The sequence below is a fragment of the Rhinatrema bivittatum genome, chromosome 5, assembly GCF_901001135.1.
Source record: "Rhinatrema bivittatum chromosome 5, aRhiBiv1.1, whole genome shotgun sequence".
Taxonomy (NCBI): domain Eukaryota; kingdom Metazoa; phylum Chordata; class Amphibia; order Gymnophiona; family Rhinatrematidae; genus Rhinatrema; species Rhinatrema bivittatum.
Genome location: NC_042619.1, coordinates 372,180,522 through 372,202,992, shown reverse-complemented (window position 1 = coordinate 372,202,992; position 22,471 = coordinate 372,180,522). Strand labels below are relative to the sequence as shown.

General features: G+C 41.5%; 1 protein-coding gene across 1 annotated transcript in view; it reads left to right on the top strand.

Moving 5' to 3' along the window:
* Positions 1–22,471, top strand: part of AFF3 (AF4/FMR2 family member 3) — an 862,899-nt gene that overhangs the window by 320,890 nt on the left and 519,538 nt on the right. The window contains exon 9 of the mRNA XM_029603314.1: positions 17,268–17,358. Within this exon, the coding sequence (XP_029459174.1) occupies positions 17,268–17,358 (91 nt within the window). The remainder of the gene's footprint in view (positions 1–17,267; positions 17,359–22,471) is intronic.

The following is a 22,471-nucleotide window of genomic DNA, read 5'->3' as shown; positions in this document are numbered from 1 at the left end:
TCAAAAGAATCATCTTATGAAAGTTTTCGAACTATGAGTTATAACCAACCCTAAGGTTGGACACTTACTACATTGGAGAGTATGGAGATCTCTGCGGCGTGTGTTTGAAGATCCGCCATCTTTACACTGTCGTTACTTTTTTATATGTTACATCGGCATTATAAACTGACCAATCAGAAAGCCAGAGAGAATATCAAAGAGAAAAGAGCCCTTTAAATTAGTGAATGCCAATCAATTACATCATTCATACCTCGAGGAAATTCTGATCCAAGCTTAAAAATCCAATACTGTTCTTTATGATTTAAAGTTGAATTGATGTCTCCTTTTCTAAAATTGATGGAGACCATATCCAAAATTGACCATTGTAGATCAGTGAATTTATGTTTTTCCGCTAGGCAGTGTTTTACAATGGGTGCTTCTAAATTGCCCGTATTTAATTTACTTCTATGTTCTCTAAGGCGAACTTTAATGGCTCTTGTGGTATGACCAACGTAAAGCAAGGGACACGGACATTGTATTACATAAACTACATGATGTGAATTACAATCAGTCATATGTTTTTTCTTATATTCTATATTTGTGTTTGGATCTTTCCAAAATTCTCCAGGAGCTGTTAAATTGCACATATCACATTTGCCGCAGGCAGAATGTGAGCTGGATGACTCAAAAATAGTGGAAGGAGGTAAGGCAGCTCTTACCAAAGAATTCTTAATATTTGCCCCTCTTTGGAACGAGATAAGTGGAGGTTCCTCAAAAATCGGGTGAAGTTGAAGAACATGCCAGTGGGTGTGTATACTTCTCACGATGTCTCTAGCTTTGTTGGTGTACTGGAGCACAAAAACATCTTGTGAAAGTGATTTCTTTTCACGATATATCAATAAAGATTCCCTAGAGGAATATAAAGCTCTTTTGTACGCCTTTTTCACTACATTGAACGGATAACCTCTTTCAAAGAATCGTTGCGCTAGATAATAAGCTTGTTGCTTGAAGTCCCTTAATGAAGAACAGAGGCGTCTTAAATGAAAAAACTGTCTGACTGGGAGGCCATTCTTGAAGGACATTGGATGAAAACTTTGAAATCTTAAGAGGTTATTTCTATCTATCTCTTTGCAATATAGTGTAGTTTCAATTTTTAAACCCTTTTTAATAATTAATATGTCCAAAAAAGGTAGCTGGTGATCCGAGACAGAAGATGTAAATTTTAAATCCGTATCAATTTCATTTAACCACTGTAAAAAAATTTTTAATTTAATTTCATCCGATTGCCACAAGAAGAATAGGTCGTCTATATACCGAATCCACAGACAGACCTCTTGAAAAAGTGGGGATTTATAAATGATTTGAGTTTCCAGTCGATTCATTACTAAATTAGCTACTGTGGGGGCGACTGAAGAGCCCATAGCTATACCATGTACTTGGAGAAAAAAATTTTCATTGAAGGCAAAGTAATTTTGTTTGAGTACGAGTGCTGTAAGTTGTAATAAAAAAGTATTTGGAATACGATGGTGTTGAGTAGATAGAGTTTCTTGAACAACATCCATGGCTACCGCATGAGAAACATTTGTGTAAAGGGAGATAACATCCATAGAAACTAGTTTCACAGCTTCAGAAGATAGAGATATCTCTGAGAGTATCTTTAAAACTTGCGTAGTATCCTGAACGAATGATTGTGTTTTTCTTACATATGGTTGAAGAAACTTGTCCAAGAATATTGCTAAAGGTTCTAATAACAAACCATTACTTGATATAATAGGTCTTAAAGGTGGATCCGTAAGCATTTTATGGACCTTCGGGACCCCATAAAGCAGCGGAATTCTTGGATGGGCAACCATAAGAAATTGTCGTTCCTTTTTAGTGAGAAATGGTGTTTTTGTTTCACTGAGGATAGATTGAATATAATTTTGTAACTCCAATGTGGGATCTGTTTCTAATTGTTGATAATATTTTGAGTCATCTAACTGTTTTTGAAGACTCTGTATATATTGCGTGGTATCCTGAATTACAGTACTGCCACCTTTGTCTGCTGGCTTAATTGTGACCTCTTTTTTGTTTGCAAGGGATTTCAATGCTGATCTCATGTTAGAAGAAAAATTAACAAAATCACTTGAATCTGAATGTTCAATTTTGTTTAAGTCTTGAAGATCCAAATCTCGAAAGGTAGCTATATGATGGTCTAAGGGACCAGGGGGCACCCATTTCGATTTGGGACGTACAATGGATAGCTCATCCGATGGTATTTCATTTTCAGTACAAAATAATTTTATTTGTAGTTTCCTAATAAAACGATATAAGGAAATTCTACTACTAAATACATCATGGGTACAGTAAGGTACAAAGGTAAGACCCAATTCCAAAATTTGTCTTTCATCATCACTTAAAGATATACTTGAAATATTAACAATATTGCTTATATTTCTCTGGTCCTGCCGCCTGGAGGATAGTTCTTCTATGTTGTGTCTGATTTGGACTTCGATCGGGTTTGAGGACCTTCCCGATCTTGATGGGCATGTGAGATTGGGTCTCTCCCTCGAAACCGTGCTCTTCTTTGTTGCCATCGGCCCCTTCTGCCCCGGCCAAAAAAAGGCTGTGATCCAGATGGAATAGGACCTGGTTTCTGAATTTTACGAATGGTCTCACCATCTGAGTTATTGGATCCATCTGAGCCAGTAGAGCCCGAGTCTTCAAAAGAGCAGCAAACAAGCGGCAGTGTTAAGTCACAGTTTAAAAAAAAGGTTACCCTGTGATTACTTTGAAAATGGGCAGCCAGATAATTTCTGGCTTAAAGTTATAAACGCTACACAAGCAGTAAGTGAACTTCAGCCCATATCTGAGGGTAAACCGATAAACCGAGACATATATGTGACTTTTTTCTTTAATATTGTATTTGTACCAAGTCACAATACATTCCAGTTTTTTCATATATAGGGGGTCATTTTCCAAGGAGTTACCGCAGGAGATAATTCCGCAAATCGCACTAACAGCCGTTAACGTGGGGGCGGAGTTGGGGTGGGGCATATGTAAAGTTATCGTGTGCGGCGAAACAGCCGGAGAGAGAGAGAGAGAGAGAGAGAGAGCCTTGCTATAATGTCTACTCCCTAGACAACTATTTGTATCCCTATGAGAGGCCCACCTAGTAACTCGAGGGATTAGGTATGAGTGTAGGGGGTTGGGGGCCACTTTCACATTCAACATGAGACGTAGGAACAGAACAGTGGTCTCTTGTGAAGATTTGATGGCCTTCGGAGAAAGGAAACTCACTCCAAGAGAGATTTGGGCAAGGTTCTCTCAATCTAGCTTGATGGACACTCTACCTGGGCAACAACAAGCTAGTTTGAGAGAACCTTGCCCAAATCTCATCTTGGAGTGAGTTTCCTTACTCCGAAGGCCATCAAATCTTCACAAGAGACCACTGTTCTGTTCGTAATAAACATGTGGATAAAGGTGAGCCAGTAGATGTAGTGTATTTGGATTTTCAGAAGGCGTCTGACAAAGTCCTTTATGAGAGGTTTCTAAGGAAACTAAAAAATCATGGGATAGGAGGCAGTGTCCTTTAGTGGATTACAAACTGGTTGAAAGACAGGATGCAGAGAATAGAATTAAAAGGTCAATTTTCTCAGTAGAAAAGGGTAAGCAGTGGAATGCCTCAGGGGCCTGTACTTGGAATTGTGCTTTTCAATATATTTACAAATGATCTAGAAAGGAATACAATGAGTGAGGTAATCAAATTTGCAGATGATGCAAAATTATTCTGAATAGTTAAATCACAACCGGATTGTGATAAATTGTAGGAGGACCTTTCAAGACTGGAAAATTGGGCATCCAAATGGCAGATGAAATTTAATGTGGACAAATACAAGGTGATGCATATAGGGAAAAATAATCCATGCTGTAGTTATACGAAGTTAGGTTCCATATTAGGCGCTACCACCCAGGAAAAAGATATAGGCGTCTTAGTGGATAATACATTGAAATCGTCAGCTCAGTGTGCTGCACAAGTCAAAAAAGCAAACAGAATGTTAGGAATTATTAGGAAGGGAATGGTGTATAAAATGGAAAATGTCATATCCCTCCATGGTGAGATCACACCTTGAGTACTGTGTACAATTCTGGTCGCCACATCTAAAAAAAGATATAGTTGCGATGGAGAAGTTACAGAGAAGAGCAACCAAAATGATAAAGTGGATGGGACAGCACCCCTATGAGGAAAGGCTGTTCAGCTTGGAGAAGAAACGGCTGAGGGGGGATATGATAGAGGTCTTTAAAATCATGAGATGTCTAGGACGGGTAAATGTGAATTGGTTATTTACTCTTTCGGATAATAGAAAGACTAGGGGGCACTCCATGAAGTTAGCATGTAGCACATTTAAAACTAATCGGAGAAAATTCTTTTTTACTCAATGCACAATTAAGCTTTGGAATTTGTTGCCAGAGGATGTGATTAGAGTAGTTAGTGTAGCTGGGTTTAAAAAAGGTTTGGATAAGTTCATGGAGCAGTAGTCCATCAACTGCTATTAATCAAGTTGTCTTAGAGAATAGTCACTGCATCGGTAGCATGGGATCTACTTAATGTTTGGGTACTTGCCAGGTACTTGTAACCTGGATTGGCCACTGTTGGAAACTGGATGCTGGGCTTGATGAACGCTTGGTCTAATTCTGTATGGCAATTTCCTATGTTCTTATGACAATTTCAAGGTGACTAAATCAAAAGTTCCCAGGTAAGGAAAATTGAGAATTTTTGGATCCTTATTAATTTTAATGATTATTGGTTGTTATTTGATGTATCTGCTGTTCTGAAATATTTTATTGACTTTTAGGAACTTTAAAAACAATTTGTATATGAATTTAATTATATAATGTTGTTCTATTCAGCAGCTGTCTTGAGATATGTAGTTTTTATTAGTATGGTTTTATTATTATGATTGTTTTACATTTTCTGATTTTATTGTTTTATGAGAAATGGTGATGTTTCTTTTTTTTCCACTGATGCATTACATTCAGAGTTTGGCTTTTTGCAGTTTTCAGTACAATTTTTTGTCTGTGCATTTATCTTTATGGTCACTTTATTCACTATTTAGTGAGTGTCTGTCTTTGTTCTGGTGTGTGATGGAGGTGAGGTTTTCTGCTACTGTGTAGTTTCTATGAGATCTATAGCAGCCTGGCCTGCTCTGTTTTCTTAATAGTATTAGTGTTTTAGGGCCTGCTGAAATATTTACAGTGCTGCATTTTCATGTGTTGGGTTCTTACTATTTGAGTGCTGGCATTTAGTGTCATTTTAGTATGGGATGTTTACTATAGTGTAATTGTACTTCAGTTTATTCATAGCTTTATGAGCGTCAAGCCCAAATCCAAAACACTTTTCAATAGGCCTATAGACGCCAAGTGTCTTTTTTGCAGGGTTTCCTCAAGGTCATCACAGCACTGCATGTAAATATAATAATTTTACATTGGAAATCTGAACTTTAAATGCCTATTTTCATATAAAATCATATTATAAATGCATAATTTTTAATTGTGCATGTGGTGAGAGGTGGGAGGAGGGGGGGAATGCAAGGCTATAAGGTTTGCAGAGCACCTAATACCCTTTCACTAGCCCTGAAAGAGTGCGCTATGCACAGACCCTTGCCATTCACTTATCTCCCACATCCCCAGGATTCAAATGCTAGGGAAGGTTGGGAAGCACATGATAGGGTCCCCAGCTTCCTAGAAATATTATCACTGACATTCTTATCTGGGAACTCTGACCTCTGCCTGCCCACTTCCACAGCATTTCAAATCATCAAAAGGGACAAACTCCAAGGGGACCCTTGCCCCCCCCCCCTTTCCAAGGCCATCTTGGTCTTTTGAACTGGGGGGGGGGGGGAACGCCATCTCATCCCTCACCTCAGGCAGCAGATTGGCTTGAGCCTCCCCTAAATACATGACTGCCATCAGAGGAAATTATTTATTTATTTGAAATAATTTCTCTTTTGCCTGTTACCAGAAACTCTCTAAGCAGCTTACAATAGAGACATAAATGTAGATGTGCATTCATTTCAAATGAAAGTGCAAAACATGACAAATGTGGCTAATTTGTTTCATTTGAGGGGGCCCAAACTGAATCGGGCCCCCTCCCCTGAATGAAACCAACCTTACATAAGACACAAGAACATAAGAAATGCCATACTGGGTCAGACTAAGAGTCCATCAAGCCCAGTATCCTGTTTTCAACAGTGGCCAATCCAAGTCACAAGTACTTGGCAAGCACCCAAACATTAGACAGATCACAAGCTACTATTGCTTATTAATTACCAAAATAGCAGTTTATGGATTTAACTCTAGAAACTTATCCAAACCTTTTTTAAACCCAGTAACACTAATTGCTGAAACCACATCCTCTGGCAATGAATTCCAGAGTTGTGCGCTGAGTGAAAAAGAATTTTCTTTGATCTGTTTTAAATGAGCTACTTGCTAATTGTCTGTTTTGTTTTAAACTAATGCATTGAGCCTAGACCTAGGCCTGAAGACGGGGCCTCACCTAGGGCATAGCCCAAAACCCAAAGCAGGAGCCACGGCCTATGCCTGAGCATAACACTGGCACCTCAGCCTAGGCCCAAAGCTGGGACCTCACTTAGGGCCTATGCTGTGGCTCAAAGAAGGGGCTGTGGCCTAGGCCTGAGCATCAGCTGAATCCCTGAAAATTAAAAAAAAAAATGTTCCTGATCTGTCGGGTATCCGACAAAGGCTGGGTCCCGATGCCAGGGCCTCAGACCGGACTCAGGCCCGACGCATCAACCAGCCACAAAAAATGGGTCCCGGACGCCAGGGCCTCAGTCTAGGCCAGGTCCCAGACCTAATTCTGCGATGTGACTGGAAGGCCAGGTCCCGACACTGGGGCCTCGGCCCATACCCAGGCCCGATGCCACAACCTGACCCGGAAGCAGGGTCACAATTCCAGAGCATAGGCCTGGACCCAGGCCCAATGCTGCTACCCGACTTGGAGTTTGGGTCTTGACGCCAGGTGCTTGGCCAAGCTGGAGCCTGAGCCCAGGCCCAATGCCGCAACCCGACCCAGAGTTTGGGTTCTGACATCTGGGCCTTGGCCAATGCTGGAGCCTGAGCCCAGTCTCAATGCTGCCACCCGACCCGGAGGCTGGGTCCTGGCATCAGGGCCTCGGCCCAGACCCAGGCCTGAAGCCACATCCCTACATGGAGGTCTGTTCCCAACATCTGGGAAATGGCCCAGGGTAAGGACCAGGCCTCGGAGGTCAAGCCTGGAAGCTCTTCTTTGGGTCCTCTTCTTTCTTCAGCTCTTCAATGCCAAATGATGGTGTCCACTAGTGTCATGCTGGAGTTAATTAACTCCGAAACATTCACCCAGCAGATAGTGCCATTTTGATGTATGGAACTGTACAGCATTGCCATATATCAACATGGTGCAACCCCAGCAGAGCTGTCATTTGGCATTGAAGAGCCAAAAAAAGAAGTGGACCCAAAGAGGAGCTCCTAGGCCTGGGCTCTAGGACTGGGTCTCGGCCTAGTCCCTGGTGTTGGGCCTGAACTTGGGTTCTGGCTTAGGCCAAGGCCCAGGTGTTGGGACTTGGCCTCTGAGTCGGGTCACAGCATCAGGCCTGGGCCCAGACTGAGGCCCCGGCGTCGGGACCCAACCTTCAGGTCAGGTCGCGGTGTAGGGGCCTGGGTTCAGACTCTGGCCTAGGCCAAGTTCCAGGCATCGGTATCTGCCCTCTGGTTTGGGTCATGGCATTTGGGCCGCGGCATCAGGCCTGGGTCCAGGCTCCAGCCTAAGTTGAGGCATCGGCCTTGAGTAGGCAGAGGCCATGGTGACCTGCCGTGCCCTTTGCTTATGCAAGTCCAAGGCTTTGACCTAGTCTTTTCCCACTGGAACAGGTAAGTGGAGGCCGAGGGAGATCCTGGCCCTGGCATTTTTCCAGGAGGGTGGGAAGGAGGCTTCACTTTCAGTTTTTGGCCATTTTTAGGTTGTTTTTATTGCTTGATTGTTTTTTTTTCACACGAATGAAGTGAATCAAGCAATCCATGAACCAAAATTCATGGGAAAAAACTCCCAAAAATGAACCAAAGAACGAAAATTAATTTTTTCCCCTGCACATCCCTAATAAATATAAATATTAGCCATATGCCATATTGTTTGTACAGGATGAATGAAAAAATGATAAGGGAGGAAAACAAGCTAATAATAAAGGAGGGAAAACAGGGGAAGAAAAGAAAATATGCACAAGACTAAATTTCAGTGTGACAGAGCCAAACATCTCCAAAGTCAGCCTTAATGTCTCTTTTAAAGCATGAGAAAAATTCTGGGACAGAATAGTCACGTTTGTGCCTCAGGAATTTAGCAAAATTAAAGCTACAATGAGTAGTAACATACTACATGTCAACAGATAAGGACCATTTAAACCATCCAGACTGTTCAATTGCCTCTACTTATAATGCTTTAGCTAAGGATATCTCCCAGCTGTCATCTATATAGAGTAAGCTTGACCACCTAAACTTCCCTTACTAAAGAAAACACATCATCTTCTATACTGTATACATAGAAATGACTTTTCTTACTACGGTCATCAACTTTTCTTGCCCTTCCCACCGCCTACTGAGGTAAGAATATCTTCCAGCTGTCAGTCATAGAAGCTTATCACATGAAAAATAGTCCACTATATGGATTGAAGCACCTACACAAAATCAACAAAAAAGCATCAAAATAACACCAGATTTGCTTGGTTAATTGCTGGCATATTCCAATATTGTATTTTGAATAATAGGACCTTCATAACACTCCATGGCAACTTTCTGATTTTTTGCCACTACTTGGGGTCATATTTAATCATCGGTGCAACGATATGTTTGTTATGGGTTTTTTTTTCAGAATAATTTTTTTATGCTCATAAAAACAGGGTATCTGCAAGGACCATTCTCAAGGGAAGTTATACCCTGTTTTTATGAGCATAAAAAAAAATCTGTGTTGCTGTGGGGTGTTATGAAGGTCCTATTATTCAAAATACAATATTGGAATTAGCCAGCAATTAACCAGAAACATTTGGTGTTAGTCATATAAGCTTTCTAGCCTGCAGAGATTGATTTTCATTCATTTTGCCCTTAGCAGAGGACCCTTAGCCAAGTCAGCATGCTCCCCATCCTATGGACATGCTACCTCATCTCTCCTCCACTTTCTCTGCTTGTTCTGATTAATGTTTATAATGATTCAATGTAAAAGGATAAGATAACTTGAGTCAAACTTTCCCTCAAGTTACCATGTAAACTGATGTGATACTCGTTTCGAATGTCGGTACAGAAAAACAAACAAATAAATAAAAAAATAAACCTGAGAGTATCCTAAGGTACTATCTTAAAATAGGGACACATTAATTTACAAAAATAATTTTTCTCATGTAAGTTCAATTTTGGGCAGATTCTTCCAGTTTGTGGAAATCTTTGTAAATGTCCAAACTTTGTACGAGTGCCTCATAGATATGGATTATTTGAATAAATTAGGTTCATTGAGTAAAAAGGAATAAGTCTGGAAAGGTAAACACAGTCTATGAAGATATCTGAACAATCTGGCTTTAACTCCATGAGAAAGAAGGTGGAGACATTTTTTGAGCTGAAATATATCCAATTTGGCTAATATTTCCAATACATATATTTGCAAAAATTCATAGTATCTAGGTTCAAAATCTGAATTGAACATTCAGCAATAATTGCTAAGGATGTCTAACAAAAGAATAAAAAGAAATGCAGTGAAAGCTTTTTTAATAAAATATCTGAAGATGACTGAACAAATAAAGTAAAGAATTCTGAATAAGGATACACTATAATTGAATGGAAAAGATCCCCCTATAAAGAATATAGGATTAATTTAAACCCCCTTCACTTTTGCACCTAAGTTTTGTGGATCTAAATTTAGGAAAACTTTAGGCCAAGCTCAGTTGATAAGAATATCTTCCAGCTGTCAGTCATAGAAGCTTATCACATGAAAATTAGTCCACTATATGGATTGAAGCACCTACACAAAATCAACAAAAAAGCATCAAAATAACACCAGATTTGCTTGGTTAATTGCTGGCATATTCCAATATTGTATTTTGAATAATAGGACCTTCATAACACTCCATGGCAACTTTCTGATTTTTTGCCACTACTTGGGGTCATATTTAATCATCGGTGCAACGATATGTTTGTTATGTATTTTTTTTTTCAGAATAATTTTTTTATGCTCATAAAAAGAGGGTATCTGCAAGGACCATTCTCAAGGGAAGTTATACCCTGTTTTTATGAGCATAAAAAAAAAAATCTGTGTTGCTGTGGGGTGTTATGAAGGTCCTATTATTCAAAATACAATATTGGAATTAGCCAGCAATTAACCAGAAACATTTGGTGTTAGTCATATAAGCTTTCTAGCCTGCAGAGATTGATTTTCATTCATTTTGCCCTTAGCAGAGGACCCTTAGCCAAGTCAGCCTGCTCCCCATCCTATGGACATGCTACCTCATCTCTCCTCCACTTTCTCTGCTTGTTCTGATTAATGTTTATAATGATTCAATGTAAAAGGATAAGATAACTTGTTGTCAAACTTTCCCTCAAGTTACCATGTAAACTGATGTGATACTCGTTTCGAATGTCGGTACAGAAAAACAAACAAATAAATAAAAAAATAAACCTGAGAGTATCCTAAGGTACTATCTTAAAATAGGGACACATTAATTTACAAAAATAATTTTTCTCATGTAAGTTCAATTTTGGGCAGATTCTTCCAGTTTGTGGAAATCTTTGTAAATTTATTTATTTATTTATTTATTTTTAGATTTTTATATACCGGTGTTCCTATATGAAATAAAGATCACATCGGTTTACATTGAAACAGAACATGAAAATTGCCAAAAGGCATTACATAGAACAAGGTTATGAAACTTGGAACAGTGTACATAAGTTCAAAATTTAACAATAACGTTGTAACATTGATGACCAAAAGATAAAGGAGAAAAAAAAAAAAAAAAGACTTAAACAATTAAGTTGACAGGTCTTATTGAGCATAAAAATTATAACGTATAAGTGAGAAAGTCTCAAGTGTCCTGCAGCAAGAGATTAGATACCGAAGTAGGTAGTGGTATGGAAAATGGGGGTTTGTGAAGAAGATATGTTCTTGCTGGTTGGAGGGGAAAAAATGATGATCATGGTCCTGGAAAAGCTTGGCTAAAGAGCCAGGTTTTAAGTTTTTTTTTGAATGAAGAGTGGCAGAACTCAATCCGAATGTCTGGTGGGAGTGCATTCCATTGAATGGGGCCTGCTGTAGATATGGCACGTTTATGATGCGAGGATTTTGTTGAAGGTACATAGAGTGTGCCTTTATATGCTCCTCTGATGGGTCTAGAGGAGGAGTGAGGGCGTAGTTGGTTACATAATTGAAGAGGAGAGATATTGTGAATGGATTTATGAATTGCGGTGAGTACTTTATATAGGATCCTTTGCTTTATAGGCAGCCAGTGGAGGAGCTTGAGAATGGGGGTGATGTGATCTCTTTTATTCGTATTGGTAAGGATTCTGGCTGCAGAGTTCTGTAGCATTTGGAGGGGTTTGATGGATGATAAATGGATGATAAATGATGATGATAAATGATAAATGGATGATAAATGTCCAAACTTTGTACTAGTGCCTCATAGATATGGATTATTTGAATAAATTAGGTTCATTGAGTAAAAAGGAATAAGTCTGGAAAGGTAAACACAATCTATGAAGATATCTGAACAATTTGGCTTTAACTCCATGAGAAAGAAGGTGGAGACATTTTTTGAGCTGAAATATATCCAATTTGGCTAAAATTTCCAATACATATATTGGCAAAAATTCATAGTATCTAGGTTCAAAATCTGAATTGAACATTCAGCAATAATTGCTAAGGATGTCTAACAAAAGAATAAAAAGAAATGCAGTGAAAGCTTTTTTAATAAAATATCTGAAGATGACTGAACAAATAAAGTAAAGAATTCTGAATAAGGATACATTATAATTGAATGGAAAAGATCCCCCTATAAAGAATATAGGATTAATTTAAACCCCCTTCACTTTGGCACCTAAGTTTTGTGGATCTAAATTTAGGAAAACTTTCAGCCAAGCTCAGGTGATAAGTTTTCATCTAAAAATTTAGGTTCCTAAAGCACAGGTGGGCAATATTCAGAAAAGCAGCGACTAAAGTCAGATAAATACAGTAAGCTGTCAGGGATACTGAGTGGAAGAAACATCCCATTGAATATACTCACCTAAAGTTATCTGGGTAATATTGCCCACACAAATTTCAAACCTAACTAGCTATTTTTCAATATATCTGATTTGATTGAAAGTTATCCAGTTATTTTGTTACAGATGTTTCAATGTATTAGACTAAGGAATGTTATTTCCTGCTTATACTGTTTCATTGTAAACCGGTTTGATATGCATTTAATGCATGAAAATCGGTATATAAAAAAAAAATAAAAATAAATAAATAAATAAATGTATACCTGGATAATCATAACCATATATTGAAACATAAGTGGCAAAATAAAGAAACTCTAGCGGGCCTGCAGGCCCGATTCCTCATCACACTAAAATACTAAAATTAATGTAGATCATAATGCCCGAAGCCCCCTATTCCCAAAAGACACCAAAAGATGACCAGAAAGTTGCAGTCCTTTTGGCCCAGAATCCTCCTCCCACTTAATTCTGTAAATAAATGTGGCACTTGGGCCCCCCTCTTAGTGCCCTCTCCCTCCTGTCATCCCAACCATACCCTCCTGCTCCACTCAGTACCTCCCAAACCCCCAGGCCACCAGGATTGCAGTATGATTATAGTGGTCTCTAGTGTTGCTTTGCTGATGGATAATACTCCATCAGGAGCACTACAATCGTACCACACTCCCTGTGGCCTTGGAGTTTTTTTTGGGGGGGGGGGTGCCAATTGGAGCAGGAAAGTTTCTGGTATTCTGGTTGGGAGGGGATGTACGTACATTAATAGGGGACCTGGAGGTCACATTTCTCCAAATGAGAAACCATCTAAATGTTCCTAATCACTTTCATCACGTTGTTCCATTGAGAAACTATTTAATTGTTCTAAATGTGTTTCACTTGCAATCAAAGAAAAAACAGCTACATTCTCTGAATTCTCTAAGGGGTAGATTTTCAAATAGCGCGAATTGGCCTACTTTTGCTGGCGCATCAGGCGCAAGCAAAAGTAAGCTGGATTTTAGTAGATATGCGCGGAGCCGCGCGTATCTGCTAAAAACCTGGATCGGCGCGCGCAAGGCTATTGATTTTGTATAGCCGGCGCGCGCCGAGCCGCACACCCTACCCCCGTTCCCTCCGAGGCCGCTCCGAAATCGGAGCGGCCTCGGAGGGAACTTCCTTTTGCCCTCCCCTCACCTTCCCCTCCCTTCCCCTACCTAACCCACCCGCCCGGCCCTGTCTAAGCCCCCCCCTTACCTTTGTCGGGGGATTTACGCCTCTCGGAGGGAGGCGTAAATCCCCGCGTGCCAGCGGGCCTCTTGCGCGCCGGGACGCGACCTGGGGGCGGGTACGGAGGGCGCGGCCACGCCCCCGGACCGCCCCGGGCCGTAGCCACGCCCCGTACCCGCCCCCAAAACGCTGCCGACACGCCCCCTAAACGCCGCGACGACCGGGCCCGCCCCCGACACGCCCCGACACGCCCCCCTAGGAGAACCCCGGGACTTACGCGAGTCCCGGGGCTCTGCGCGCGCCGGTAGGCCTATGTAAAATAGGCTCACCGGCGCGCAGGGCCCTGCTCGCCTAAATCCGCCCGGATTTGGGCGGATTTAGGCGAGCAGGGCTCTGAAAATCCGCCCCTAAATGTACTATCACTTTAAATAAAAAAAGAAACCATCTAAATGTTCTGAATCTGCTACATTCAATGTACTGGATTATCCAAAAAGGAAGAACCCACTCCACGGTACTGAATATGATGAAATCTCTAAATATAATTGTGGCCCTCTGCCATGGTCTCCACCAGCTGGCTCCACTGCCCAGGCTTCCTCAGTCAGTTCCTCACTGAAGGATTCTGTTGTCTCCACCAATTATACTTAAAACACCTGTTAAACTCCAGCCAGTCAGGGTTTAAAGGCCAGTGCTTCCAACCAAATTATAGAGGTCTCTGGCTTTATTCCAGTTCACTAGTTCAAACAGCCACATTTTAAATTAAAGTAGAACATCCTTTGACTTTTCCCAGCTGAGTCCATTTAGACAGCAATACTTTAAATCAAACTGCAGCTGTGTTGGCTTTTTCAGCAGTCAGTACATACAGGAATGCTTTAAATCATACTGCAGCAGTGCCTTGACTTTTCCAGTTCAGTCAGTTCAGATTTATGTTCCTTCTAAGCTGCGTGCATGTGTACGCACAGTTTTTCATGCTTTAATGCACCAATTTTTTCCTTTTGCACAAGTGCCAGTGGCGAGAGAACACAAGGACCTGAGGGTAGGGCCTGAATTAGCTTGCTCCACAGGGAAAAGCAATAGCATGGTAGGGGAAAGTTCAGGCATTTTCCCCCAGCCCCTGAGAACTTTCTGGGAACTCACCTGCCTCCAAATATGAAGAAAAGTTGCCCGCGACCCTGCATCAGGTCCTTAAGGTGTGCCGGCTGGGAAGAACCTGCACCGGTGATGAGGCAGTGAGATGTGTTGTGGGGAAGAACCTGTGCCAGGAGTGAGGCCACGAGGTGTGTCACTGGGAAGAACCTGTGCCGGGAGTGAAGTTGGAGCACTCGCCTGGCCTGAGTATGTGTTATTAATGAGGTTAAAATTGATTAAAAAAACAAAATAATAATAATAATAAAAATACATATTTATTTCAAGTCTTTTATATACCGAAGTATAGCAGTCTGCCTTCACTCCGGTTTACATGAGAACAACTTAATACAATTTAAGCACATTGGAACAACTTATTATAGTAAGAAAATATTAGAGTCAGAGGTTTAAAAATGAACAACAATTACATACTGGAAACGAACATTTTTTAGCAACCCCGGACCGCCCCGGGCCGGGGTTGCTATGTCCTGCGATGGAGAAGGCTCTGTTCCTAGTGTTGGTCAGCTTTGCTATGTTAAGAGATGGTATGTCTAGATTCAGTTTGCAGGCTGTTCTGGTTGTACGTTGCGCTTTGTGTATCTGAATCATGTTATTGAGGGTAGAGTTGTCTTCTTTGTATATTGCGTTGTGGACTATTGTCAAGGTTTTGAATTCAATTCTTTGTTCGATCGGTAGCCAGTGGAGACTTTTCAAAACAGGGGTGATATGTTCTGATTTCTTCTTGCCGGTTAGGATTCTGGCTGCAGCGTTTTGTAACAGTTGGAGTGGCTTTAATGTGGATTTTGGGAGGCTGAACAGGAGTGAGTTGCAGTAATCGAGGCTGTTGAAGATAAGGGATTGCAGCACGGTTCGGAAATCTTGATGGTGGAGAAGTGGTTTTAGGTGTTTCAGGATGTGAAGTTTATGAAAGCCTTCCTTCATTTTAGTTGCTATGCTCTTTTTTAAGTTGAGTTCGTTGTCAATCCAGATGCCGAGGTCCTTTGTTGTGTTTTTCAGTTGGATGCTGATGTTATCAATTTGTAGGGAGTGTGTGGATGTTGTTAGACCTGAGTTGTTTCTTCCTATGAGGATGCATTCAGTTTTATTCATATTGAGGCATAACTTTAGTTGGTTTAGCTTGTTTCTGATTGAAATTAGGTGGTTGGCTGTGGTGTTCAGAGTCTCTTTGATAGTGGTGGTTACAGGGATGAGTAGTTGAATGTCACCGGCATACATATAATATGTTATGCCAAGACTTGAGATGAAGTGGCAATGTGGGAGTAGGTAGATATTAAAGAGGGTGGCAGATAGGGCGGAGCCTTGTGGTACCCCAGTATTGAGTGGGAGGGGATTTGATGATTTGTTGTTAAAGGTGACCTTGAAGTATCTTTCTTTTAGGAAAGAAGTGAACCAGCTGAGTGTTTTGCCATCCAGACCGATGTAAGCAAGTCTTGATATCAGGCTTTCGTGGTCTACAGTATCAAATGCCACAGAGAGATCAAGTAGAATTAGTAGGTGGCTTAGTTTGTCGTCGAGGCCCCTGATTAATTTATTTGATAGATTGATTAGCAGAGTTTCAGTACTTCTGTTTATCCTGAATCCGTGTTGTGAGGTATGTAGGATATTGTTGTCCTCTAGATGTTCATTAAGCTGAATCACTGCTGCTTTCTCAGTCATCTTTGCGAGTAAGGGGAGGTTTAAGATGGGACTGTAGTTATTCAGATCTGCAGGATCTAGGTTCTTCTTTTTTAAAATTGGTGTGATTGTTGCTGTTTTTAATTGAGTTGGAAGCATTCCTTCTTTGAATGATTTGTTTATGATTGCTGCTATGGTTGGGGCAATGATGTGCGCCATTTCTTTCAGATCTCGAGTTGGAATTATATCTAGATCGTGACGTGCTGGGTTGATTTTTCTTAGCATGTTTTCAGCTTCTTTGTTGGATATTGGTACGGTTCCACCAGGGTATTATGGTTGATTTTTCGAGTTGTTCATCCGTGTTTGAGGGGGGGTTGAAGGTGCTGGTTATTTTACTTATTTTGTTCTTAAAGAACAGGGCTAGGTCTTGGCTTAGATTATTTGTATTTGTTGTGGAGGTGTTGTTGTTGTTGTTTTCTTCAATCAGGTTGCTTACGATGTTGAACAGGGAGTTTGAGCTGTTTGAAGAGTTTTTTATCTTTTGACTATAGTAGTCGCGTTTGGTGTTCATGATTGTTTTTTTATATGATGCAAGTTGCGTGCGGTATCGTTGAATGGTTACTGGGCATTTGGATTTTCTCCATTCCTTTTCTAATTTTCTTAGGTTGCTTTTCATTGATCTGAGATGTGAGTTAAACCAAGAGTTGTTTTTACCTCTGGTTTTTTTGATCTGTTTTGTTTTTATGGGGTTTATGTTGTTAGCAGTTTGTTCGGTAAGGTGGAGCCAGGATTGTATGGTGTTGTTGATGTTGGAGAGGTCTAAATTAGCTAGTTGTTTTCCGAGCTCTTGTTGGAGTAGGTTGGGTTGGAAGGGGGGGTCGATATTTGAATGACAATCGATCGTTTGCATCTATCAAGTTGTTGTTCTGCACTTGTGTCCTGCATTGTATGATGAAGTGATCCGACCAGGGGACTGGATTGGATGATATGTATGTGTCTGAGAAGTGGTGATTGGTGAAGATCAGATCTAACGTGTGACCTGCTATATGAGTCGGGATGTTCACTTGTTGGTGCAGGTTGAAGCTGGAGAGCATGTCAAGCAACGTTTGGCAGCTTTGAGATCTGGGGATGGAGTCTGTGTGGAGGTTAAAATCTCCGAGTATGATAGTAGGTTTTTTTGTGCTGATGTTCGAGATTAAGTATTCTAAGAGTGGGGAGATTTCGCTATCTAGGAGCTTGGGAGGGCAATAGACTAGGCATATTTATAGGAGCTCTGAGTCAAAGAGAGCAACTTCGTACTTCTTCGGGAGGTTGTGAGGTATCAGTTTCATGGTGATATTCTTTTTTATAATAAGGAGTAGTCCACCTCCTCTGCGAGACTTGTGCGGGATTGAGAATAAGTCGTAGTCATTGTGGGTTAGTTGATTCGTTATTACATGATCAGTATTTTTGAACCAGGTTTTGGTTATGGCGATGAAGTCAGGATTTTTATCTTGGATTAGGTCAGATAACAGCATGAATTTTTTGGTTAGGGATTGAGCGTTTATAAGGAGAAAGGTGAGGTAGATTAAGTTTTTGACGTGTTTCTTGAAAGGAATGTTGATCAGGTGCCTGTATCCTACCTGGCGAGTTGCTTTGGGGGGGGGAAGTCATGGTTGAGATGATTGGTGTTATCGAGTTCAAAATGCCTTCTGGTTATGATGTTGAGGGTTAAGTGATGTTGTGTTACGTATGATGTGTCTTGATGGTTCATTGATGACCAAGTGTTGTGTGCTTCTGTTTTTGCTTCTGTGCACAATAAAGACTGACCTCTTTCCTCATTGCTTATCAATTAATTAGACATACTCTTACGCATACTCTCCTTGTAGCCTAACAATAAATTAAACAGACTCTCATTGCTGGTTGTATATAATCCATCAAAAAGCTTAGAATGCTTGCTAGAAAAGGTAGGCCTTCAATTGTTTCCTAAATTTCTTAAATGAGCATTCCTCTTTAACTTCTCTTGGTAGCATATTCCAGACCTGTGGGCCTTGAACGAATAGGAGTTTCAAAACTCATCTAGCCCTACTTGTTTAAAAGATGGGATGGCCAGTAAATTCTGAAGATCCTCTTCAGATGTAGGCTTTCTTGTCATAGGTTTGAATCAGCTTTGCTAGTGATTTTTGGTATATATGTTGCATAGTACTGGTGATATTAGTGAGTCCTAGGGGACCTTACAATTCAAGATCCAGGATGCCAATGAGGTATCAGCAAAATACATGGCTTGTTGCTTATCAGGCAGGTTAGGGTTTTGCTATTTAGGCCTGTCTCTGCTAGCAGTGATAGCATAATATTGTGATTTGCGGTGTCAAAAACTACTGAGAAATCTAATAGTACTAGAACGACTGCCTGGTTTGTGTGTCAGTATCTGAGGGGATCACCCATTAGGGTGATGAGAATTATCTTTGTTCTGTGGCCTTGCTGAATCTAGATTAGTAAGGGTCCAACCAGTTTTCATCTGCCAGCCAGTCATTTAATTAAATTTGTACTTTTTGGTCTAATAGTTTCCCAGAGCTCCCTGCTATGCCTGACCTCGCCTCCCGACGGTGTGGACCTGTGGGGCCCCTCCCCAAAGGTGGCAGCAACTCGCATCTTGGGCCAAGGGCCAACATACCCACAAATCATAACAGATTGCCGTCCATGGACCCAGCAGAGGTCTTGGCCCTGCAGGCCATTCCTGGCCTGGCACAAAGGATCAGCGAACAGCAAAAATTCTTGGAGTATCTGGCCTCTGCCATAGACAACCTGAGCTCTCTTCTAGATGCTACTGTGACTGCCACTACCATGTCTATCAAGTTCAATACCTCTACCTCTATGCTGGCTCCTCGACTTCGCGATAAGGTTCAAGAGACCAAGACTCCCAGAAGACCCTTCCTGAGTGAAGCTCGAGTTAAATCCACACCCAGGCCTGCTCCTCTGGTCCCAGCAGCCGGCGAAGAAGAACCTATGCAGTTAGGCCGCTGCCATCTGACTTCAAAAGAGAGAAGAACACGAAAGAAATTGGGGCTAGGTATGTACTGTGGACAAGCTGGTCATGCTGTCCAAAATTGCCTTATATGTCCGGGAAACTGGCAGACCTAAGTCCTGCGGAAGGACTCTTCTTAGGTCTCACCACTCCTTCTCCTCCACTCTCTCTTCCTGTATCCTTGATCTGCGGACCTTTAGAGTACCAGACTCTTGCCCTAGTGGACTCCGGGGCAGGAGGCAATTTCATTCTACAACGATTAGTGGAGCACCTACGGATCCCCACTTCCACTATGAAGCCTCCACTACTTCTTTCGTTCATCCATGGAGAGTCCTTACCGGGTGAAGTAACACTATATACCGAACCAGTGTGTCTATGGACCAGTGCCCTCCATTCAGAGACCATCTCCTTCTTTGTTTTAGAGAAGGCCATGCACCCTATAGTACTGGAATTACCTTGGCTGCAGCAGCATATGCCTCAATTCAATTGGGCTACACTGGAACTGTCTAGATGGGGTCCAGACTTCCATGATAAATGCTTGATGGAGGTAGTTCCGTTACCCTGTATGCCTACTACCACAATGATGCCGGGGTTGCCGCCTCAATATGCATCTTTCCAAGATGTCTTTTCAAAAGAAGCTGCAGATGTACTTCCACTTCACAGATCCTATGACTGCGGTATTAATCTAAAGCCTAATACGGAGCCACCCAAGGGTAGGGTGTACCCCTGTCCGTGGCAGAAAATAAAGCCACGTCCGAATATATTCAGGAGAATCTCCAAAAAGGCTTTATAAGATCATCCAAGTCTCCTGCTGCTTCTCATCTCTAAGCTTGACAGGCTTCAAGGAGCAATGAACTTTTCAAAATTAAACCTCCGCGGGGCCTATAATCTGGTCCGGATCCATGAAGGCAACAAGTGGAAGACCGCCTTTAACACACACGACGGTCACTTTGAATACCTTGTGATGCCGTTTGGGTTGTGCAACACACCCGCAGTATTTCAAAACCCGATGAATGAGGATTTCAGAGATATGCTATACTAGTGCATAGTTGTATATCTTGATGATATTCTAGTCTTCTCACTGGACCTCCAAACCCATTGCTGGGACGTCTCTCGAGTTCTTCATAGCTGCGGGATAATCAACTTTCGCCAAGCTTGAGAAGTGCTCCTTCGAACAAGAGACCGTCCCTTTCCTGGACTATGTGGTATCTATCACTGGAAATTAGTAAGTAGGTGAACTCAAATTATGTTTAGGATCATTGGATACTCAAAGCCCAGTTTCATAAACCAACTAAATCCACAAATTTTATCAAATGTCATGACGCAAAAAACCAAACTCGGCATAAAAATGAATATTATCTATATGACCATCATAACAGGCTTCATTGTGTAGTGAACCACTTTAAGACTTGGCCTTATGTTTAATCATTGGTCAAGCAAATTTTTGCATTTTTTTCAAAAAAGGTTTTTTGTGAATAATATAGTGAAAAAGCTTCAGTGCATATTTAAATATTACTTTTATTCTTAAAATAAGTAGATTCACTTATCTTCTATTATAAACTCATAGGAGGTTTCAATGTTCTGACTCCTTTATCCGAAACCTGCGATGAAAGCTCTAAGGATGTTGCTATAATTAATCCCATACCCGACATGGGACCGTGATTCGGACTACTGTCCTTTTTCAAGGGTTATTTTCAACTGCATCTAAATAGAAAAGCAACTATCAACAGTCTTATTATATGTTACAGTATTTTTGATGGCACCTGTGTAAGAGTTAGAATTCCAGACACTTTATGCAACATAGTTTTTGTGCCTTATTGTGAACCGTTGTGATGGCACCCGCTTAACGACGGTATAGAAAAGATTTTAAATAAATAAATAAATAAATAAATAAATACGTTTTTCAACTTAAGTCCAAGAATTGAAATTAAGCAGGATATCCAGTCTTTACTTACTTTTAGTGACTCTTCATCATGGCGGTTCAGCTTCGCCAATTACTATCTCTCTTTTATTCACCACTATTCTACTCTGACCGCACCACTCACGGCCATGACTCACAAGGGGGCCAACCCCTCTCAGTGGTTGCCCGAAGCTATGACTGCATTTCAGGATCTCAAGGCTGCCTTCCTTAAGGAACCATGCCTCCGCCATCTGGACCCTATGCGCCCATTTGTGGCTGAGGTCAACACTTCCGACGTCGGAGTAGGAGCCATATTGAGTCAATACTCAATATGGCTTCACCCCTGTTCTTTTTTTTCTCGATGCTCGTCGCCAGCAGAATGCAATTACACTATCGGGGATAAAGAACTGTTGGCCATCAAGTTGGCCTTTGAGGAATGGCCCTGGCTCGAAGGGGCACAACACCAGATTACCATATATATGGATCATAAAAATCTCGAGTAGCTCCATCATGCCCAATGTCTGAACCACCACCAAACCCGCTGGTCTCTCTTCTTTATGTGATTCAATTTCATACTGTGTTACCACCCTGCCAATAAGAATGGTCACGCTGAATCCCTCTCCTGGTCTTTCGTCATTGAGGATGTACCTGACACACCACAGCACATTATAGATCCTACTAAGGTCATTCTGTCAGCCACCTTTCCAGTACCACCACCTTTCCAGTACCACCACCACTATGACAGAAGGTGCTGCAATGGGCTCACGACTCTTTGACCTCCGGACACCTGGGTCAGTCCAGGACTCTTTCCACTCTTCAATGTTACTACTGGTGGCCTACGATTCGAAAGGATACCCAAGCCTACGTTGAAGCCTGTCCTACATGCGCCCATCATAAGCCTCCAGCAGGAAAGCTCTGGGGACTCTTGCAGCCACTTCCCATTCCAAGCAAGCCCTGGACCCATATCGCCACAGACTTTATAGTGGATCTGCCTGTCTCCAATGGGAATAACACCATATGGGTCACTGTCGACCGTTTCTCTAAGACAGCACACTTTGTGGCTCTACCTGGTCTTCCAACGGTGCCCCAGCTGGCCAAACTGTTTTTTTTGGCATGTGTTCTGGCTCCAAGGCCTTCCCAAACATATTCTCTCAGGCCGTGGGATTCAATTCACTGCACGTTTCTGGAAATCTCTTTGCAAGAAGTTTAATATTTCTTTAGATTTCACCTCGGCTTACCACCCTCAAGCCAATGGCCAAACTGAGAAGACCAATAAAACTCTAAAACAATTCTTGCGAGCCTATGTGAGTCAACAGCAGGACGACTGGGCCAACCTCCTTCCTTGAGCGGAGTTTGCATTTAATTCTCATGTGTCC